Source organism: Poromitra crassiceps (assembly GCF_964638095.1).
Source record: "Poromitra crassiceps genome assembly, chromosome: 13".
NCBI lineage: Eukaryota > Metazoa > Chordata > Actinopteri > Beryciformes > Melamphaidae > Poromitra > Poromitra crassiceps.
The window spans coordinates 33,728,071-33,751,616 of record NC_139644.1 but is presented as its reverse complement, the minus strand read 5'-3'; the positions used below and the strand labels follow the sequence as shown (position 1 = coordinate 33,751,616).

Genomic DNA, 23,546 nt, shown 5'->3' with positions numbered 1-23,546 from the left:
TCCTTGCTTGGTAGCAGCAGGTAGGAGTGATGTCGCAGCAGCTGCCTCTCAGCTCTCTGTCTTCCCTCTCCTCGCAGGGTGAGCTGGAACGCCAGCTCCTACAGGCCAACCCCATTCTCGAGTCCTTTGGCAACGCCAAGACGGTGAAGAACGACAACTCGTCTCGCTTCGTGAGTTGAAATGATCTGCGTCTTTCTTCAAACACAGATTGAGTGTTGAGGAGCCTTGACCGGCACACCGTTTATCAGCGCAGTTGATGTTTGCATTACAAGACGTATACAGCCAAATGTACATGATCTCCACTTGAAAGCATCCAAAGCATTCACTTACACTGTATATTCTCCACTTGATAACAGTATTTCCTCATGGAGATATTGGCCTTCTGTAGTTCTGCTATTATGTCTGGAGGGATTGTCAGGTTCATCTAGGTCAGGGGTTTTCGAAAGTATGAGACTGTGGGCCTCCCCTCATACAAAGCTTGGAAAAAGTGTGAAAAAAACAGTAAAATTTACTGTATCTCTCAACTATCTCTTAAACCAAATCACACACATTTAGGCCTTTTTTATGTCGTCTCCTTTTGGATAACTAATGTAATGATTTATGTAATATTTGTTTCATTTCCATTCACTGAGCCTCCCCTGGAGAGTCGCACTTTGAAAACCTCTGATCTAGAGATCTGCAGTTACTGTATACTAAGGTGAAAGAAGTTCAGATACATGTGATCAATTAAAACATCAAAGAAACGCTTAAGGGTACAAATGATAACATTTTCCAAGGTACTCAGTCATCATTGGCATACATTACAAATACTGTATATTATTAAATCAGCGAGCCAGGAATCAAACTGACTGAGAAAATCAATTTGAAAGCAGCTGGATATGATTGAGAAAACTGACATTGTTATCCTGTCATGCCATTTTTCCATTTGTCTTGAGCGGACGCCACTCCCTTTAAATTATCCTTATTTTCAAACCCATGCATTTCATTCTTGCCATGCAGATTTAATAAGGGGTTTAAATATATTTTTTCCTGGCGAAATAAGGTAATTTCTTTTAGTTTTTATTTAATTTCCCCCCCCTACATTTTAGCATATTTTGTCCTCTCATTTGGTCATTATTTTTGTTCTGTTTCTTCTTCTGCTTGTTGTTTAAATGTTTAATTTAAATGTTTTCTCTGATGGTCATCCAGTGATTCGTTCCAGTAATTACTGTAGAACTATTCTCCTTCTAATCAATTTGTTTGTGTGAATAAGTTAACCATGTGGCCAAGATCCGCCAAATATGATTCACAGGCCACATGAAACACTGGCTGACCACCACTGTAAATAGATAGATGGACACACACACACACACACACACACACACACACACACACACACACACACACACACACACACACACACACACACACACGCATTCTCAGCAACCCACATACATGTCTGGCATTCTTTCTGACCTGTAACCTGGCTTTTCCTAATATAGTCATTTTGTTCTCCGCTGCATATCTGTCTGCAGTGAAACAGACCTCAGTCACTCTATGACAGACCTCAGTCACTCTATGACAGACCTCAGTCACTCTGACAGACCTCAGTCACTACTATGACAGACCTCAGTCACTACTATGACAGACCTCAGTCACTCTATGACAGACCTCAGTCACTCTATGACAGACCTCAGGCACTACTATGACAGACCTCAGTCACTCTATGACAGACCTCAGTCACTACTATGACAGACCTCAGTCACTACTATGACAGACCTCAGTCACTCTATGACAGACCTCAGTCACTCTATGACAGACCTCAGTCACTACTATGACAGAGCTCAGTCACTCTATGACAGACCTCAGTCACTCTATGACAGACCTCAGTCACTCTATGACAGAGCTCAGTCACTCTATGACATACCTCAGTCACTCTATGACAGACCTCAGTCACTCTATGACATACCTCAGTCACTCTATGACAGACCTCAGGCACTCTATGACAGACCTCAGTCACTACTATGACAGACCTCAGTCACTCTATGACAGACCTCAGTCACTACTATGACAGACCTCAGTCACTCTATGTCAGACCTCAGTCACTCTATGACAGACCTCAGTCACTACTATGACAGACCTCAGTCACTCTATGACAGACCTCAGTCACTCTATGACAGACCTCAGGCACTCTATGACAGACCTCAGTCACTCTATGACAGACCTCAGGCACTCTATGACAGACCTCAGGCACTCTATGACAGACCTCAGTCACTCTATGACAGACCTCAGTCACTACTATGACAGACCTCAGGCACTCTATGACAGACCTCAGGCACTCTATGACAGACCTCAGTCACTCTATGACAGACCTCAGTAACTCTATGACAGACCTCAGTCACTACTATGACAGACCTCAGTCACTACTATGACAGACTTCAGGCACTCTATGACAGACAGACCTCAGTCACTACTATGACATCCCTTCCCACACTACCATGAAAGAATCACCCAAACGAAGCCAATTATACAGTCTGCCATTATGTGTTTTAACGGTATCATGTATCATGTTTTCTGCAGGGGAAATTCATCAGAATCAACTTTGACGTCACAGGCTACATCGTCGGGGCCAACATTGAAACCTGTATCCTCATTAGACTGAAGGAATGGCATGAGGAAGGAGCGTTTCCAAGACCAGGGACGGAGCTACAGTACAAAGATTGGGGACGCGTTGAGTGGAGAGGCCGACTTAGAGAGCGGCGGTTAGGCCGTAAGCCTCTCCGGGGCTTACACCAGACCACAAGAATGCAATTCCTGTTATGCATACTGGCCACACTGAGCTACAAGGCACGGCGCTCTCACAGAAAACTGTATTCATGCTCATTCTTCATATTTCTACATGTTTATTTATGCCTGTGAGCACAATCATGGATCATGGTTGCATGGGCTGAATTGCCTTTGCTGCATTGAATAAATTGATTCCCCCGATGATTCCTTGAGTTCTTCTAACATTTAGCATTTCAAAGAGTTTCATTGGCTGCTGTACTTTACGAGAATTGCTGTCTTTAAATGGTAGTTGCAAAGGAAAAGACAAAAAGCCGTTTCATGCTCCAATAAAACTTTGTTAGTGAGTTGCTAAATGAAGCAGTCTTTTTTTTCCCTCTCGAGAAGAAGTCAAATGAGTTAAAGATGGTCAGTCCTTAACTTCTGCTCTCAGACCTTCTGGAGAAGTCGAGGGCCATCAGACAGGCCAAAGATGAGAGGACCTTCCACATCTTCTACCAGCTGCTGGCAGGAGCTGGAGAGCATCTCCGGAGTGAGTCTGCCCACTGCTGTAATCACTAAGCAGCATTGGCCAGTTAATCTCTCTCTCTCTCTCTCTCTCTCTCTCTCTCTCTCTCTCTCTCTCTCTCTCTCTCTCATTGACTTCTAAGTCATTCCCTCCTCTCCTCCTGCAGCCGACCTGCTTCTCGAGGGCTTCAACAGCTACCGTTTCCTGTCCAACGGCAACATTCCCATCCCCGGCCAGCAGGACAAGGACAACTTCCAGGAGACCATGGACGCCATGCACATCATGAGCTTCTCCCACGAGGAGATCGTCTGTGAGTGGAAGTGACGGATGAGACAAATATGCATTCAGTGTCAAGCAGCCTTCGTTCCCTCTCTGTCACTCACTTTCACAGTCTCTCTCTCTCCGGCTTTCTTCTCATCCCTCTGCTCTCCTTGCCGTGGCAGGCATGTTGAAGGTGGTTTCTGCTGTGCTGCAGTTCGGGAACATCGTCTTTAAGAAGGAGAGGAACACGGATCAGGCCTCCATGCCTGAGAACACAGGTATATAAACTCTCAACCCCCCATGATCCCAAAGCACACCTCCTTATGTGTGTGGAATGTGGACCAGGGTGGGAATTACACAGAGGACATGGCCTCTCCCTCTGGCCGTGATACTGAATCGCTCTTCACGATGTCAATAGACCCTTTTTACGGGGGCCATTTTGTGTCGAAAAGGCAGGGTAAACACAGGTGCAAGCAAAACAAACTTCCATGATTGGAATTTGGAGAAAAAAAAACATTTTGGGGTTCCACCTCAGCCAGGATCTGATGCATTCATATATCTGGAGCGCCATACTGTATATCCAGGATTGTTGAAACAGAGTTAAGCTGTGATGTTTGCAGAATTTTATAATAAGAGCATAATAAAGCTTAAAAGAGTGCTGATCCTGGACTATTTTTCTTCCTGTAAGTCATTGTAATGTTTAGATTCTAAGCATCTGTATAAATACAACCCCTGGGTTTTACTATGCTTTATGTTACATATATGAATAGGGTGTGGCATCTGAATTTATATTACACAATGAGTTACAACCATTGACTGTTTAAAAAAAAAACTTCTAAAAAAAACTTCTCCCTCTCTTAGCGGCCCAGAAGCTGTGCCACCTGCTAGGGCTGAATGTGATGGAGTTCACTCGAGCCATCCTCTCCCCCAGGATCAAAGTGGGTCGAGACTATGTCCAGAAGGCTCAGACCAAAGAACAGGTAAGACTGTCAAAGCTGCATGACCACTGCATTCCAGGCTTATTTTTGCAGGTGTGAATGAAATGAAATCAAACCTGGCAAAAAAAAAACTTTTTTAAAATCTTCCTGACGTAGTGCACCAATTCAACACAGGGGTCAATGGATTACAAGAATATGTATAGATTATTGGGGTGTTGTTGTTGCTTAACTGTAGCCCATGGTTTAGATCTGTAACACTGAACTGTTTATATTCTCATATTTGTGCTCATGTGGCCATATGGCCCACAGCACTCTCTATTATTCATTCCCTCTCTCCTGGGCCTTCTCCCTGGCTCTTTGTACTCACCTGGGCCTTCTCCCTGGCTCTTTGTACTCTCCTGGGCCTTCTCCCTGGCTCTTTGCACTCTGTTTCTCCCAAGGCCGACTTTGCCATCGAGGCCCTGGCTAAGGCGACGTACGAGCGTCTGTTCCGCTGGCTGGTGCACCGCATCAACAAGGCTCTGGACAGGACCAAGCGCCAGGGCGCCTCCTTCATCGGCATCCTGGATATAGCTGGCTTTGAGATCTTCGAGGTGCAGATTGTGTTGCTTACACACATGAACAAACACAAAACAATCCTATGTTTCCATCACACATGGATAAAACCTAACCCGCGTCTGTCTGATGATTAAATTAGAGGTGAAACATTCCACCATAACTAGTAAAAAAAAAAATATTGTTCGGTTTCATCGACCTGTGTTTCTCTCTCACCTTCCAGCTGAACTCCTTTGAGCAGCTGTGCATCAACTACACCAATGAGAAGCTGCAGCAGCTGTTCAACCACACCATGTTCATCCTGGAGCAGGAGGAGTACCAGAGGGAGGGCATCGAGTGGAGCTTCATCGACTTCGGCCTCGACCTGCAGCCCTGCATCGACCTCATCGAGAGGCCGGTCAGTGTATTTCGTGTGTGTGTGTGTGTGTGTGTGTGTGTGTGTGTGCGCGTGCGTGAGTGTTTGCGTGCGCGAGCGTTTGCGTGCGTGCACATGTGTGACAGTATCTGTCCTCTCTGCACCTGTGGCTGCAGACCAACCCCCCTGGTATTCTGGCTCTGCTGGATGAGGAGTGCTGGTTCCCCAAGGCCACAGACAAGACCTTCATAGACAAGGTGCTGCAGGAGCAGGGAACACACACCAAGTTCCAGAAGCCGCGGCAGCTCAAGGACAAAGCCGACTTCTGCGTCATCCACTACGCAGGGAAGGTATGTTCACAAGGGCTATTAATCTCTATTCCATTCCCAATCCTCCCATGCTCCTGGGCATGCTATCCCAATACTCCCATGCTCCTGGGCATGCTATCCCAATACTCCCATGCTCCTGGGCATGCTATCCCAATACTCCCATGCTCCTGGGCATGCTATCCCAATACTCCCATCCTCCTGGGCATGCTATCCAAATACTCCCATGCTCCTGGGCATGCTATCCCAATACTCCCATGTTCCTGGGCATGTTCTCCCAATACTCCCATCCTCCTGGGCATGCTATCCCAATACTCCCATCCTCCTGGGCATGCTATCCCAATAACCCCATGCTCCTGGGCATGCTATCCCAATACTCCCATCCTCCTGGGCATGCTATCCCAATAACCCAATGCTCCTGGGCATGCTATCCCAATACTCCCATGCTCCTGGGCATGCTATCCCAATACTCCCATCCTCCTGGGCATGCTATCCCAATACTCCCATGTTCCTGGGCATGCTCTCCCAATACTCCCATCCTCCTGGGCATGCTATCCCAATAACCCCATGCTCCTGGGCATGCTATCCCAATACTCCCATGCTCCTGGGCATGCTATCCCAATACTCCCATCCTCCTGGGCATGCTATCCCAATACTCCCATGCTCCTGGGCATGCTATCCCAATACTCCCATGCTCCTGGGCATGCTATCCCAAAACTCCCATGCTCCGGTGCATGCTACTGTAGCTCTGTGGTTGCCATGGATTCCCAGCATTCATCAATAAGCCTACTGTATGTATGCTACTTCTCCTGGAACACAGGAGGGCAGCAGATAATGATTATTTTCATTATTGATTATTTTTATTATTGATTATTTTTTCAGCCCATTGGTTCATCATTTATTCTATAAAACGTCCAAAATAATGGCAAATGTCCAACACAAGTTACTCAAAGCTCAAAGTGTTTCGTAAAATTACTGACCAGCAGCCAACAAAAACCAAAGTGTGAATTTTATGATATGAAACTGAGAAAAACAAGTAAATCTTTACATTTATGATGCCAGCAAACTAGTATTATTACTAGATCAACTAGAAGGGCACTTGGAGAGCACAGAGCTCCGCCAAGACCAGTTGCTTGTTCATGAGGCTTGTTTGTGAGTCAGATCAAAATGTAATGGGTTTTTCCTTGGCACATGCTACACCCACAAAGTTTCCTGAAAATTGAACCACTAAATTTTCCGTAGTCGTGCTGACAAACAACAAACAAACAAACAATCAAACAAATACATTTCCTCCTTGGCAGAGGTAATGACATACAGTAAAAGATTAATTATCAAAATTATAATTCGTTGGTTAATCAATCGATTAACCAACTAACTGTGTCTGTCAGCAGCACTAGAGGACAGAAAATATAAAGTAGGCCAAAAGATCCTTAGGAAGAGATTAAAAACATAATAACGGAAATTCTGGAATGACTGCAACTGCTCTGTTGACTTTTCCCATATTGAACCTGTGCCTCAGGTTTCTAGTTCTTGGTTCTCTTCCACAGGAGTCTGGAGGACCGGACCCATGTTGCCTCATAGGTCACGTCTTTTCATTCATCTTTTTCTTTAAAAACCACTACTGCTACTCGTGTCCCCGTAATGGCCTCACATCCGTCCATGTTCTCTGTGTTTTCTGTTGTGGAGCCTTCCTTGGCTGGAGCTCTGAGAGCGTAGTGAACAAGGTCATTGCCTCAACACAATAGCCCGGTTGTCTTGCGGCTGCTGTAGGAAACCCACATCTGGTCCGCATCGCTGTGAGATTGACTCCACGCTGCCCGGCCGTTACATAACGGAGCTTTTCAACTTTCACCTTCGTGTGGAGATTTGCCATCTGGGGAGAGCGGCCGATACTCCAGAGCATTCCAGAGAAAAGTCTAAAAGCTCATATCATCCTTCAAATGATGCTTTCATTAGATTTAAACACAAGCAGAAGAGTAGACCACATCAGTCACTCGTACCTAACCTGAGACCTGCACCTGAACCTGATCATCCTTTCCAGGACTCTGATGGAACCCATATGGAGATATTAGCCTTCATATCTTAGCTAGACCCTGTGTCAATGACCTGTCCGTTTATACACTAATCCACCTCTCTGCATACTGTTACTATTAAACCCTGATCTGGCCGTCGCTGAAGGCAAACCAGACAGACAGACTAGAAGAAGAAGCTGGGAATGATACTCGGTGTAGCGTCCGCGCCAGAAAAAGGTGAACAGGTGCTTGGTGGATTATGTTGAACTAAATTTGGCCAGGAAACTTTTGGAAATAGTTTCCCTTACTTGCATAACATTGTGATAGGGAGCAATTCCCAAAAATGCTGTGTACTGCATGTGAAAGCCTTAAGTCACATGGAAATGTATTAAAATCACGATTAAATATACATACAGGGGATTTTGCTAGCATCTCTGTGCCATGACACAGTATAGAGACCTGAGTGAGCAAAGGGCATGTTGATATTTAATATGATGTTATGAATTCAGTTAAGATGCTCTTTAAACGTACAGTATCTTGCAGTGTTTCCTCTGTAACCAAGTGCAGTAGAGGCAGAATGGTAATTTTTGGTTTTAGTTCCCCATCTGTGCCTGTTTTAGTCATAATTCACGTTGCCACATTTAAATTATTCCCAGTTGTATCATTTATTATGGTAAAAGCACAATTTCGAAACACTGACCATAGACTTCTGAGCGGTTTTTGAGGGCAATTAAGCTCAATTCTAACATTTGGTTGCACAATGGCTGACCTGAATGCTGAGGAACCACCGTCTGGTGTCCCCTCAGGTGGACTAACGGTGTCTGGTGTCTCCTCAGGTGGACTAACGGTGTCTGGTGTCTCCTCAGGTGGACTAACGGTGTCTGGTGTCTCCTCAGGTGGACTAACGGTGTCTGGTGTCTCCTCAGGTGGACTACAAGGCGGACGAGTGGCTGATGAAGAACATGGACCCCCTGAACGACAACGTGGCCACGCTGCTGCACCAGTCGGCCGACAAGTTTGTGGCCGAGCTCTGGAAGGACGGTGAGTCTCTGAGCACGGCGGCACGGCGGGGTTTTACGCACAGAGTTACGAGTTTTGCTCCGAGCGTTACGAGCCAGCGAATCTCCATTTTGATGCAGAAGTGGAAGTAGCGTCTCTCCTCTCCTCTATCAGACCTCATGTCTGAATCTCATCCAACAAGCTTGCTTGATGGCTTCTCCAATGCGGGACGAGTGTTGCCAGTCAAAACACAGCGAGCGTAACGGAGGGAAACCAGAGCCAGAAGACTTCCCCTTGTAGCTGAATGACTAATTAATTGCTCATATTTTCCCCTTTCTGTTTTGAAGAGGTGAAATAAAAGCCGTGGTCACTGTATTCTTTTAATCTATTTATTTTCTTTCTTTCTCTGTACTTTAACATGTATTTATTTTTGTAGAATTACAGACGGGCCAAATGGAAAGGCAGAGGATTGTGTATTATTAGCTCTTCCTGGACTAATCTGTCTTCTTATTAATGATGAGCTATGATAACCCAATGCTATCCTGCAATAATAGTAGCTTTGGTAAATGTGCATGAAATATTGATAACTCCTCTTTTTCTTGTTATGCAGTGTACATTAACCAGTGCTTGTCAAAGTGTGTGTGTGTGTGTGTGTGTGTGTGTGTGTGTGTGTGTGTGTGTGTGTGTGTGTGTGTGTGTGTGTGTGTGTGTGTGTGTGTGTGCCTGCATGCGTGCGTGCGTGCGCGTGTGAGACACTGTGTGTGTGAGACGCTGTGTGTGTGTGCGTGTGTCTGCGTGTGTGTGTGTGTGTGTGTGTGTGCGTGCGTGTGTGTGTGTTTCTCTGTCTGTATGCCTAAAAGCGATCTTCCTGAGGCTTTGTTCTCTCTGTGTCTGTGTCTCTGTGTCTGTAGACATTCAGACGTTTCAGAGAGCCTGTTTCTATGACTCTGTGTCTGGGCTCGATGAGGCTCCAGGTGAATGATAACAACACTCGCTCTAACCCTAACCTTAACCCTAACCCTAACCCTAACCCCGCCCCCCTCGGCCCGGGAGCCACTATCCCTACAAAACTGGCCTGCATACCCAGAATGCCTTGCGGCCCGAAGAAGGCCAAGTTGCCGTCGGGATGGCGGGGGAACTGTGGTTTTCTTATTTAGCCATGACCACACCCTAAAGCTAACCTTAACCAACATGTTGTATTTGCCTAACCATAATAACCAGCCTTTGGGACATAATCAAATAAGAAAAACATTCGTTAAAAATTGAAATATGCCTTAGACGGGAATCAAACCCCAGTCTCCCGCACCGCAGGCAAACGCCTAACCCCTCCGCCACAAGCACCAACTATTATTTTGGGGGAACTTTTTCCTATGGTGTTTTTCTGTCCCCCCCCTCATCTCGACGGGAGCTCAACCTTCTTCAGGCTGCAAGGCATTCTGGGTATGCAGACCATGTTCATAGGCATAGTCGCTCCCCGTGGCGCTCAGTGCCCCGTCATGGCTGCACTCTGCACCCCTCTGGCTTTGCATGGCTGCTCTGGCTTCATGCTGCTCTTTGAGGGTTAATGTGCCAACTTCCTACTGCTTGAATATTAAGGCAGGCAAGGCATTGCTTCTTGTTTTTGTGCAAAGAATAAGGTGAGGTTGGGCCTAAATTCGATATTATTGACTATAGTGATATTTCATATTGCTATTCTAGGGTTTTGATATTACTAATAACCTAAAACATTGACTGAATTTGAGAAATAAAATGAAATACCGAAAAAACACTCACCCCAAATAATTATTACCTATCACGCAATGGTGGGGGGGGGGGGGGAAAGAGAGACTAATACAGTTATTGATCTGATGTGTATTGTCCCATTATGTCCCCCAGAACTTTTGCTTGGTGGGAAAGATCTTTAAAGAAGATTTTAGGCCATTGTCCAGATTTCTCCACTGAAACTGATGTGAACAAAAGTCTTTCGTGGTCCCAGTCCAGGGGAGATGCTGCCACTCCTAAAAAGGGCAAATACTCACTATCTTCTATACAGCGTCGATATACATTCATTGCAGTAATGAGCAGGACTTGAATAAATCAGCTGAGACGACTCTAGGACATCCCAACGTCTCCATCCTCTAAAAGCATATAGCACTTACGTACGTACAGGCTGGACCTGACAGCAGGCAGATGGATCACCACCACAGCCTCCAAACAGCACATTTTTTAGGACCACTGTTGGGTCCAGAGTTGATTTAAGCTCCTGCTTACTTAGTGCTGGAATTTATAATCTGTTTGACATGAACTGGGGCCAGGCTGGTTGTATTTGGCTAACCTGTGCACCAGATATCTGATCCAACTCTGTGTCATCATTGTTAATCTTCTTTTATTAAAAGATGAGGGGACACACAAGTAAACAGGATGTAGTGTCGCCGTATTGTCATCCGGCTGCAGATTTAAGATCTTATTTGGATCGTCTTCTTCACTCGAGCATAAGTCATTCAATAGTTAAGGAGAGATTTCACCAAAATTGGCACTGATGATATTATTCTGCAAAAGTAAAAAGGTGAAAAACAGAAAGTCAAGTTGTTTTGTAAGTTTTTATTTATTAGCTCTCCTAGTGATACAGTGCAATTGTACATTGTCGGAAATTGTATTGCCTGAGATGGTTCCCATAAATATATAATTATTGTTCTTCAATTTCATAATTCTAGATATGAAAGTTACTCTCTGTTGCCTTTTCCCACTGTCTGAGGCAACACAGTTTGATGATGTCAGCGGATTATTTTGTCTTTGATCTTGAATGTTGCTTTGCCAAAACTCATAAAACCACTGGAAAGACGAGAAAAAAAGTCCAAATGTCAATTTCGATGGAACATTTATCCTGTAATAATGGAATGATACCATTGTAAAGTGGCCTATTTAAATTGAGGGGCATGTTTAGTTGAAGAGCTCGCTAAGTCTCATCTTCTGCCATCAGTATTTATACTTTACTATTGTGTCATTTTTCACCATTGGACATATTTATGTTTGGCTGGTAGAGTCATTTCTCATCATTTGTTTTACGTTAGTTCTTTAACTATATAAGGAGTCATTTTGACACGCATATACATGCTTACTTTCTAGACTAGTGGATGGTTTTGTGTGTGTCCTAAAATGGAGACATGATTGGACTGGAGGAAAACATCACAGGGAACACTGAATATAATATTCTGCCATCTGCATCTGCCATCTGGCATTAAAAAGGAAACCGACTGATTGGGCCGTTAGCTTGCCTCTATAACCATGAGAGGATTATGGTTGTTGCTGTATTTGGAATGAAGGATGGCTAAAAGATCACTTGCTCCAAAGACAAGGGAGTCACATCAAGAGACTGAGGAAAACTACAAAGCAGGATGGACATGTTCAAATGTTCTTGTACATCTCATGTCTGCACCTAGAGGATAACATATCAAAGTATTACAAGTACTCATTCACTCTTTCTTTCATACAGAACAAATAAATCAGAATGAAATCAATCATACATATCGTTATTTACGAGGTTTAGTTTTTGTTGCCAGCACTTATGGAATAAACTATCGGCCCCTCCTGTCTTGACAATGACAATCAACTTCATTACTATATGTTACATGTTAAAGGGGCACTGCCTTGTCTTAGCTGCATTTTGTAGCCCACTGCTGCTTGATTGGACTGAATGCAATGAGTTTTTGAGCCAGATCAGGTAGAGTGGTTTAATGAGTTCTTTGAGCCAGATCAGGTAGAGTAGTTTCAATCCATTTCTGAACAAAGTCCTTTGCTGGGAGTAAGAAACCAGTTTAGCCCATATAACCAAATCAGCTGATGGCCACAGTTGGTAAGACTGTTGTCAAATCAGCAGGGACAGTCATCATCTGTCTTCATGCTAGCATCACATTTGAAAAGAGCAAGTCACCTTTTATTGGAAATGCTTCCCGACAAATATCCACATTGGATAATAATGTCAATAAAAGATGTATGAATTGAGCTCTTTGTGTGGGTTTTGCTGTTGTCCACCTTGATGTACCTTACCTTGATTTACTCATATACATATACTGTAGCTGACAGTGAGTATCATCACTGACAGAGAGTCACCATATAACTCTCCCTCACTCACTCACTCTCCCTCTCTCTCCAGTTGACCGGATCGTGGGTCTGGACCAGGTGGCGGGGATGAACGAGACGGCGTTCGGCGCCGCCTACAAGACCAAGAAGGGCATGTTCCGCACGGTGGGCCAGCTGTACAAAGAGCAGCTGTCCAAGCTGATGGCCACACTGAGGAACACCAACCCCAACTTTGTCCGCTGCATCATCCCCAACCACGAGAAGAGGGTGAGTCAGGACACGGTCATACTTACCCTCAGTACCAGCTGACCTCAGAACTGTTACACTCCTAAACAACCCCCCACTCCCCTTACAGGGTCACAAACAGAAAGGGCGAGAAAGAGGGTCAGAAACAGAAAGGGCGAGAAAGAGGGTCAGAAACAGAAAGGAGGAGAAAGAGAGTGCCTGACTTGGGCTTTCTGCCTCCATAAACAGCAGCTTGGAACCATTACAAGAAGTCAAACAATAGAATGGAGATTTATAGGCTCTGTGGGATTGTTAAGCGATGCCTAATGTTATTCTGGGGGTGGGCTTTTTGACGAGACGCGGTCGCTTCAGCGCTTGACCACAAATGACGACAACAAGTGGTGGTAAGAGGAAGACAGGCGCACTGCAGGGTTTGTCAAGCGCACAGATGTTCCTCAGATGGAGATAGAGGTCTAGCATGTATGAAGCACTTTTAAAAACGCATACAAGATGTAAAAATATGCCAGTAGAAACCAGGTTGCCTAAGGTTATATTCGAGACATCTCTCCGATTTTTGCCATCACACCTCCTTACTCATCCTCTTATTCTTGTTCTTCCCTCCCCTCCCCCAGGCTGGTAAACTGGACCCCCACCTGGTTCTGGACCAGCTGAGGTGTAACGGTGTCCTGGAGGGGATCCGTATCTGCAGACAGGGCTTCCCCAACCGCATCATCTTCCAGGAGTTCAGACAGCGGTAACATTCCAACGATTACCATACATACATGACATGCACCAGTGTTACCATACATACATGACATGCACCAGTGTTACCATACATACATGACATGCACCAGTGTTACGCATGACATGCACCAGTGTTACCAGTTGAAAATCCAGCAGTACATTTTTGCACTGTGTTGATAAAAGATGGATCATGGGATCTGGAGTCATCCTGCTCTCTGATCTTCTCCGATCCTTTTGAAGTCGTTTGATCTCTACAGAGCTCTACTGTACATATCAGTCAGGAGACAGAGGCCTGTGACTCTGAGTCAATATGGAGGCTCACCTGGTGACTCGGTATCCTCATAATGCTCCTCTCTCTCTCTCTCTCTCTGTTCTGCATCCAGCTATGAGATCCTCACTCCCAACGCCATTCCCAAGGGCTTCATGGATGGCAAGCAGGCCTGTGAGAGAATGGTACGGACCTGGGTCACAGTTTAGTACAGAAACAGTCATTGGTGTCTCAGGGGTCAGGAGGACCGCAGTGGAAATACGTTTCTGACTTTATTATGGTATTCTCATTGGTTTTATTTATGCCTGATGTCAAATAGATGAAGTAAAATCCAAATGATGCGTCTATTTCTCAGTAACCCATATCAAAAACAAAAGACATGAAGAAATGTGAGAGCTTACATTAAACATAAACATCATAAACATAGGCTAGCTCCTGTAATGTTCACTATTCTGAGATGATTCTGAGGTCATTCACTTGGATGAGTTCCTGTAATAGGTCGTCATGATTAAGACACACAGGAAAAACTCTTTCATGATTTCTTTCAGCTCTCTGTTGTAGCCACCAGTCGTTGTGCATTAACCCATCTCTTCCCCTCTCTCTCTGTCTCCCTCTCTCTCTCCATCCCTCTGTAGATCCGAGCCCTGGAGTTGGACCCCAACCTGTTCCGTATCGGCCAGAGTAAGATCTTCTTCAGGGCCGGGGTGCTGGCCCACCTGGAGGAGGAGAGGGACCTGAAGATCACTGACATCATCATCTACTTCCAGGCCGTCTGTCGAGGATATCTGGCACGCAAGTGAGTAGTGACTAATGTTGTTCTGCCACTTCCAGCTACTTAAACCCATAATACTTTTTTATGCTGTGTTCCAAAAAATGTAGATTTTTCTACTAGTCTTGTCTGTCTTCCTCTCTCACTTTAATGCTCCAGGGCCTTTGCTAAGAAGCAGCAGCAGCTGAGCGCCCTGAAGGTTCTGCAGAGGAACTGTGCTGCCTACCTGAAGCTGCGGCACTGGCAGTGGTGGAGACTCTTCACCAAGGTGTGTATGTGTGTGTGTGTGTGTGTGTGTGTGTGTGTGTGTGTGTGTGTGTGTGTGTGTGTGTGTGTGTGTGTGTGTGTGTGTGTGTGTGTGTGTGTGTAGTGTGTGTGTGTGTGTGTGTGTGTGTGTGTGTGTGTGTGTGTGTGTGTGTGTGTGTAGTGTGTGTGTGTGTGTGTGTGTGTGTGTGTGTGTGTGTGTGTGTGTGAGTGTGTAAGTGTGTGTGTGTAAGTGTGTGTATGTGTACTGCAGATGTGTGAATATTCACACGTGTAGTTTCAAGGGTGTTCTGGCAACCATGGCTGCACCATTATGGCTAATACCTGAAAAAGGTTTTTATGGTGTGTGGGTATGGATCTATTCAGTAACAGAAGTAAAATTTGAGTCTGATATGGTCGATTTGCTGCTGTGGAATAGCTCGCTTAGTTCCAGCCCCAACACCTTCTCCTAGATACATAACTGTGCAGAAAAGGTACATTTACATCAAAGCTATGTACCAAATAATAACAAAAACAGCACATAAAGGAACCATTTCTATCTATCTGTTGAGAGTTGTGTGTTTAAAAAAGCTATCAGCTGTTCACAGCTGTTGCCCAAGAGCTGAGGACCTCCAATGGCCACCAGAGGGTGCGTTACGTCACCTGAAAGCCTCTCTGTCCTTCTGCACCCACAGGTGAAGCCCCTGCTGCAGGTGACCAGGCAGGAGGAGGAGATGCAGGCTAAAGACGAGGAGCTGGTCAAGGTGAAGGAGAAGCAGAGCAAGGTGGAAGGAGAGCTGGTGGAGATGGAGAGGAAACACCAACAGGTCAGTTACACCCAGAGCCATCTTCTACAGCACTAATGCTGCCAAATGAGTAGAACATACATTTAATCTGAGCTTAATTTGAACTATCATACAGAAGATGATGGTCAAAGGACACACATTTTTCTTGTGTGTCTCCAGCTAATCGAGGAGAAGAACATCCTAGCAGAGCAGCTGCAGGCGGAGACGGAGCTGTTTGCCGAGGCCGAGGAGATGAGAGCCCGCCTGGCCGCCAAGAAGCAGGAGCTAGAGGAGATCCTCCATGACCTGGAGTCCAGGGTGGAGGAGGAGGAGGAGAGGAACCAGAGCCTGCAGAATGAGAAGAAGAAGATGCAGACCCACATCCAGGTGTGTCCTCAGGGCAGGAGAGCTGGGGCCCGATCTGTGGAATTATAAAGCTCGAGGACATGAAATACCGTATTGATATATTTTCCCTCTTTGACTTGACTTGACATCTTGTTTGTAGGACCTGGAGGAACAGCTGGATGAGGAGGAGGCTGCCAGGCAGAAGCTGCAGCTGGAGAAGGTGACAGCTGAGGCTAAAATGAAGAAGTATGAAGAGGACATTTTGCTGCTGGAGGACCAGAACTCAAAGTTCCTCAAGGTGAGAGAGAAGGCTCAGCCCAGTTAAATTAGCTCAGGGGCTTAGGGATGAGTCTGAAGGTCACGAAAAGAGATATATCTCAAGCGTTCCTATTTAATCAATTATCAATTCATGCATAAAATTATTTAGTTGAAAGATTTTTGCGTGAAAGACCCACAACAGGTCTTACGGTCACTTGTGAACATTTCTCCTTCGCTGCCCATTGACTATCGGGCATCTCTGATGGCATTCAGGCCACTTACTGAGAACATAGGAACATCTTTATGATGACTGGAGAGGGGTATTATACACCAACCTCCCTGTCTCACTCTTCCCTCTTAGGAAAAGAAGCTGCTGGATGACCGTATCAATGAGATGTCCTCTACGCTGGCTGAGGAGGAAGAGAAGGCCAAGGCCCTGGGCAAGGTCAAGAACAAGCAGGAAATAATGATGGTCGACCTGGAGGGTAAGCGGGCAGAGAAAAATACGGTGTGTATTGAAAAAGTAAACTAGAATGCACATCTGCTAGTTTGGTAGAAATCTGAGGCTATTGTAGGTTTCGTGTTGCTCAGTTAAACCATGTTTTCCGCTGTCTTTTTAAAAATTAAATTGAATCCACAGACTGAGTAGACTTGCTCCCATTCGGTTTTTTATGATTAGATTTACGTTTCGACCCACCCGGGATCTTCAGCATAAATCTAATATAATAAGAAGATCCCAAGTGGATCGAAATCTAAAACAATACAACTGAGTGGAAGCAAGTCTACGCAGTGTGCGGACTCTATTTTGTTTTTATGCTGATCATGTGTTTTTCCTGCACCTGTTCTACGGAGTGGATCTGCATGCTCTTCTTCTCTTTTTCATTTCTCCTGTCTTTTGCCGATTCAGAGCGGCTGAAGAAGGAGGAGAAGACCCGCCAGGAGCTGGAGAAGGCTAAGAGGAAGCTGGACGGGGAGACGTCCGACTTCCAGGACCAGATCGCCGAGCTCCAGGCCCAGATAGAGGAGCTGAAAGTCCAGCTGGCCAAGAAGGAAGAGGAACTACAAGCACTGCAGGCCAGGTAGGAGATACTGCGGCCACTGTAGAGGAGGGTGGAACAGAGCAAAACATACAACACAACACAACACAACAACACAACACAACACAACACAACACAACACAACACAACACAATACAGCAACACAACACAGCAACACAACACAACACAGCAACACAACACAACACAACACAACACAGCACAACACAACACAACACAACAACACAACACAACACAACACAACACAACACAATACAGCAACACAACACAGCAACACAACACAACACACAACACAGCAACACAACACAACACAACACAACACAGCACAACACAACACAACACAACAACACAACACAACACAACACAACACAACACAATACAGCAACACAACACAGCAACACAACACAACACACAACACAGCAACACAACACAACACAACACTACACAGCACAACACAACACAACACAGCAACACAACACAGCAACACAACACAACACAGCAACACAACACAACACTACACAACACAATGGTTACTTGTTGAGAAGTACTGGCAGGATCAGTTCACTTTGTTAACCAACAAAGTGTTATATAACTTTAATCTGAGACGGTGTAATATATATATATATATATATATATATATATATATATATATATATATATATGTATCATTTTTTATTGAGTTTCAGCTAAGGCTGGGAAATCTATCAATATGCTACTGTATATTATATCATTATTGTGATATGAGACTAGATATCTTGTTAGATTTTGGATATGGTAATATAATATCGTGATATGGCATACGTGTTGTCTTTTCCTGGTTTTAAAGGCTAGATTACAGTAAAGCAATGTCATTTTCTGAACTTACCAGACTGTTCTAGCTGTTCTATTATTTACCTTTACCCACTTAGATATTTATCAAAATTCTCATTTTGTAAATATTTTGTGAAAGCAGCAATTAGTCATCCCTACAATATTGTCGCAATATCAATATTGTCTTATCAATACCAATATCAAGGTATAAGAATATATGGTGCCCTGTGCAGCATCAATATCAAGGTATTTGGTCAAAAACATTGTGATATTTGATTGTGTCCATATTGCCCAGCCGGAGTTTCAGCACTGAGTCATTCACATAGTGGCTCAGTCTGTGGCGAGTGCTGCATAGCTGTACAGAGCTGTCATCACACTCTGCTGTGGGACATATTCACACCTGCATTTTATATGCCACACTTTACTAGATTGACTGCACTCCAGGCAGGTATGCAGCTGTATTCTAGTAATCTGTTTGCACTCCAAGCAGGTATGCAGCTGTATTCTAGTAATCTGTCTGCACTCCAGGCAGGTATGCAGCTGTATTCTAGTAATCTGTCTGCACTCCAAGCTGGTATGCAGCTGTATTCTAGTAATCTGTCTGCACTCCAAGCTGGTATGCAGCTGTATTCTAGTAATCTGTCTGCACTCCAGGCAGGTATGCAGATGTATTCTAGTAATCTGTCTGCAGCACTCCAGGCAGTTATGCATGCAGCTGTATTCTAGTAATCTGTCTGCACTCAGGCAGGTATGCAGCTGTATTCTAGTAATCTGTCTGCACTCCAGGCAGGTATGCAGCTGTATTCTAGTAATCTGTCTGCACTCCAGGCAGGTATGCAGCTGTATTCTAGTAATCTGTTTGCACTCCAGGCAGGTATGCAGCTGTATTCTAGTAATCTGTCTGCACTCCAGGCAGGTATGCAGCTGTATTCTAGTAATCTGTCTGCACTCCAGGCAGGTATGCAGCTGTATTCTAGTAATCTGTCTGCACTCCAGGCAGGTATGCAGCTGTATTCTAGTAATCTGTCTGCACTCCAGGCAGGTATGCAGCTGTATTCTAGTAATCTGTCTGCACTCCAGGCAGGTATGCAGATGTACTCTAGTAATCTGTCTGCACTCCAGGCAGGTATGCAGCTGTATTCTAGTAATCTGTCTGCACTCCAGGCAGGTATGCAGCTGTATTCTAGTAATCTGTCTGCACTCCAGGCAGGTATGCAGCTGTATTCTAGTAATCTGTCTGCACTCCAGGCAGGTATGCAGCTGTATTCTAGTAATCTGTCTGCACTCCAGGCAGGTATGCAGCTGTATTCTAGTAATCTGTCTGCACTCCAGGCAGGTATGCAGCTGTATTCTAGTAATCTGTCTGCACTCCAGGCAGGTATGCAGATGTATTCTAGTAATCTGGGTGTGAGAAGTCTGTGAGCATTTACCATTATTATGCTCCTTCATCATGACATCATGACATGGTGCAGGCTGGTCAGACCACCAAGACCAAATGTATTTATTCAGTGGACCTCACTGCATTGGAATGTGTGTGTGTGTGTGTGTGTGTGTGTGTGTGTGTGTGTGTGTGTGTGTGTGTGTGTGTGTGTGTGTGTGTGTGTGTGTGTGTGTGTGTGTGTGTGTGTGTGTGTGTGTGTGCGCGTGCGTGCGTGCGTGTGTGTGCATGTGTGGTGTGTGCTGTGTGCATGTGCAAGTGTATCTAAGGCCATTCTGATAGGTGGCCTTAAAAACATACAGTTCCATCAAGATCAGTCCCCATCCACAGAAAACTGGAGAAAACTGCTGTAGAACTATGACTTTAAAAATGTGACTCTAGTGCCACCCAGTGGAGTGTTTATATATGGCAGATGTGCTCACTCTAGCACAGGGGGGTTTCAAAGTCTACAAAGCTTGGAAAAAGGAGCCCCCCCTCGCTCAATTCCTGAATGCCTGTGGGATCATGGTTAGTTATTTGATCCCATAGACACTCACCAATTGAGCCAAGATAGCCTGATAGTGCTGTTTGAGACTACACCAAATACATAGAAATGTCTGCCTGAAGGCATTTCTTTCTTTCTGACTGTGGGAAAGTGGGAAAAACTCCCTTCAATAACTAATGTAATTATTTTCTTCACTTCCATTTACTGAGCCCCCCCTGAAACTGCTTGGAGCCCCCCTGTGGCAGCCCGCCTCCCACTTTGAAAACATCTGCTCTATCTAGCACATTAGATTCCCCCCCCCCCTTGTTTGTGTTTTCATTTCAGTTAATTTGGAGGATTCCCATATTCACTGTGCAACTACACAACTACACATCAGAATCAGAATCAGAATCAGAATCACTTTTATTGCTACAGTATGCAAGTTACATACAAGGAATTTGTCTTAGTGTCTGTATGCAGCGTAGCGGTTACATCAATATACAGGGATAAGAAGTAGGAAGATAACTAACGGCAATCGCAAGGTTGCAAGTGCAATCAATCGAATCAAATCGAGTCAATATATACAATATGTACATGAGTGGTGAAGTGTTCTGTGGATGATAAATATGAATTTACGTTGGATTTACATGAGATTTACAGACTGAGTTAAATATACGTTAAATAGGCAGTGGATTTACATGAATTTACAGTCAGAGTTAGATATGAGTTTACATTGAATGTACATGAAATTTACAGGCTAAGTTAAATAGGCATTAATGTGCAGGGAATTTACATCAATTTACCAGTCCCAGTTAGACAGGCATTAAATTAGATACAGTATGAGTTCCAGTTTTATGGGGGGGGGGGGGGGGGGGGTTCAGTTGAGTTTAGGAGGAGGTAGTGAGTTTGTGTGTGTGGGGGGGGGGGGGGGTTGTTGGTGAGGCCCTTGGCGGAAGGGGTTTCCGGTAGCCTGGGTAAACCCAGCCGCCACGTGACCTGCTCTCAGTCACTACCTTGTGACTGTAAGCAGGGTAAGCCTGAGAGCAGGTCACTGGGGCCTGGGTTTACCCAGGCTAGGTTTCCGGGCCTTGTTGGTGAGGCTGATGGCGGTTGGGATGAAGCTGGTCTTGTGGCGGGTGGTTCTGGTCTTGGCAGACCTCAGTCTCTTGCCGTGGGGGAGTGTCTTAAAGAGTTTGTGGCCAGGGTGGGAGGGGTCAGCCATGATCTTGCGAGACCGCTTCAGTGTCCTGGCTGCGTGCAGGTCCTGGAGGGACTACCAGTCAAACGGTTGGACACACCTGATTGAATGTACTGTGTTTTGCATCATCTTAAAGCCATTTTGATCTAAAGTTTTCTGCTTAAATGCTTGAAAATTGTTTCTTCCACAAATATAAATAGTGAAGTTGATGCCTATGTATGAATTTCTTTCCACAACCATGGCCAAGAGCGACTCCTTTAAAAGCATCTAAAATATAAGATATTTGTGATTTGTTTAACACTTTTTTTGGTCGCTGCATAATTTCGTTTGTGTTATGTCACAGTTTTGATGTCTTTACTATCATTCTAGAATGTGGAAAATAGCATCAATAAAGAAAAATGACGTGTGTCCAAACTTTTGACCTGCAGTGTATATCGTACACAGCAATAGGAAGAGCATCACAGCACACACATCACAGTCACAGCGTCACATTATGCATGCAGCATGCATCCGCCTGGGATCTGTGTGCTGTGTGTGTGACAGGGCTGACGAGGAGGTGTTCACTGTGCTGTGTGTGTGTGTGTGTGTGTGTGTGTGTGTGACAGGGGTGAGGAGGAGGTGAGCCACAAGAACAGCGCTCTGAAGCAGGTGAGGGAGCTCGCGGCCCAGCTGGCGGAGCTGCAGGAGGACCTGGAGGCGGAGAAGCAGGCCAGGAACAAGGCTGAGAAGCTGAAGAGGGACCTGAGCGAAGAGCTGGAGGCCCTGAAGACCGAGCTGGAGGACACGCTGGATACCACCGCCGCACAGCAAGAGCTCAGGTAGGACCTCTCCTCTCCTTGGCATTCATATTACGGAGAGTGGGGTGTTTAGCAGTGGTAGAATAAGCTTAAATTCATTTATTATCAGTAGAATATGTAAAAACAAAAATCAATGCGTTATTCTGCCAATAGGGTTAGAAAGTGTGGGCTAGGGGCATCTGGGTCATGTAGAAGTAAGAGCCTACCACTGTGGAGACCCCCGTTCAATTCCCCTAATTGATACTTCCGGCTTGGTCAGACGTTCCTACTTCCTACAGGGAGAATTGGCCGTGTCTGCGGGTGGGAATCCGGTGGGGTATAGACCTGGTCGCTGCACTAGTATCTCCTCTAGCCGGCACGTGCTATGTCCTGCCGGTGAAACGCCTCGCTGTCAGGTGAAAAGAAGCAGCTGGCGACTGCACATATATTGGAGGAAGCATGTGCTAGTCTACAACTCTCTCCAGATCGGTGGAGCATCAACCAGGACAGAAAGGGGAATTGGCCAAGTACAATTAATTGGGGAGAAAATTTGAGAGAAAACAAAATTTGGACTAAACGTGGAACTGCTGATTTTACAGCAAGGCTGACAAGTGGCATTCAAGTCATATCTGACCCGTTTCCAGTTTATTTCTCCCACAAAAGTTCTCTCTTGAATAACGCAACACTATCAGCTCCATGTTCACGACACAAACAGGCAGACAGGGAGGAAAAGAGACCTTTCAACTTTTACTTTATTTACCAATTTGACGTTCTCAATAATCCTGTCACGTAATTATTATCCATTCATGGAATGAAATCACACACTTCAGGATCCTCCTTACCCCGGGAATATGTATGAGCATGAATGGTTTGTCAGAGCACAACACAAGGGGACCGTGCATTATTTATTATTGTTATTTTTTACAGAATTAATTAATCGAAATAACATGTTAATTTGACAACCCTCGTATAAAACATTCCCGATTCCCTAGAATAGAGAAAATATTGTTTTGCTTGTTTCGAAATATGACTGTATTTAAGTTGAATGACCTTTCTGGGTCCCTGCTCTCCGTAGGACCAAGCGTGAGCAGGAGGTGACGGAGCTGAAGAAGACCATTGACGAGGAGACGAAGAACCACGAGGCTCAGATCCAGGAGATGAGACAGAGGCACGGCACGGCCCTGGAGGAGCTCTCTGAGCAGCTGGAGCAGGCCAAGAGGGTAACACAGTTCTCCATAATCTACCGAATATCACCCGATCAGCTTGAAAAGTCCCTCAACTCTCACCTGATTAGCAGACATTTGTTTCACTTCTATGGAAATACTGATTTGACTTGACATGAGCAAAAGAAGATGTCTTCATTCAGTGTATTGAAGCCGATGTAAATACTCAT

The 23,546-nt window shown here is 45.0% G+C and overlaps 1 protein-coding gene across 3 annotated transcripts in view; it reads left to right on the top strand.

The window, feature by feature from the left end:
- LOC310787951 (myosin-10-like) overlaps positions 1–23,546 on the top strand; it is a gene marked incomplete at its 5' end in the record, with an annotated part of 94,619 nt that overhangs the window by 62,717 nt on the left and 8,356 nt on the right. The window contains 23 exons of one of the 3 annotated variants that reach the window (XM_083649395.1): positions 39–170; positions 2,560–2,623; positions 3,197–3,295; positions 3,438–3,581; positions 3,715–3,810; positions 4,394–4,512; positions 4,911–5,063; positions 5,249–5,422; positions 5,557–5,730; positions 8,645–8,759; positions 9,629–9,691; positions 12,850–13,043; positions 13,634–13,755; positions 14,129–14,198; positions 14,649–14,809; positions 14,942–15,050; positions 15,721–15,852; positions 15,991–16,197; positions 16,316–16,453; positions 16,775–16,898; positions 17,321–17,492; positions 21,983–22,195; positions 23,229–23,373. In XM_083649395.1, coding sequence (XP_083505521.1) covers positions 39–170; positions 2,560–2,623; positions 3,197–3,295; positions 3,438–3,581; positions 3,715–3,810; positions 4,394–4,512; positions 4,911–5,063; positions 5,249–5,422; positions 5,557–5,730; positions 8,645–8,759; positions 9,629–9,691; positions 12,850–13,043; positions 13,634–13,755; positions 14,129–14,198; positions 14,649–14,809; positions 14,942–15,050; positions 15,721–15,852; positions 15,991–16,197; positions 16,316–16,453; positions 16,775–16,898; positions 17,321–17,492; positions 21,983–22,195; positions 23,229–23,373 — 3,120 coding nt within the window. The remainder of the gene's footprint in view (positions 1–38; positions 171–2,559; positions 2,624–3,196; positions 3,296–3,437; positions 3,582–3,714; positions 3,811–4,393; positions 4,513–4,910; positions 5,064–5,248; positions 5,423–5,556; positions 5,731–8,644; positions 8,760–9,628; positions 9,692–12,849; positions 13,044–13,633; positions 13,756–14,128; positions 14,199–14,648; positions 14,810–14,941; positions 15,051–15,720; positions 15,853–15,990; positions 16,198–16,315; positions 16,454–16,774; positions 16,899–17,320; positions 17,493–21,982; positions 22,196–23,228; positions 23,374–23,546) is intronic. The other 2 variants (XM_083649397.1, XM_083649396.1) reach the window with 2 other exon arrangements.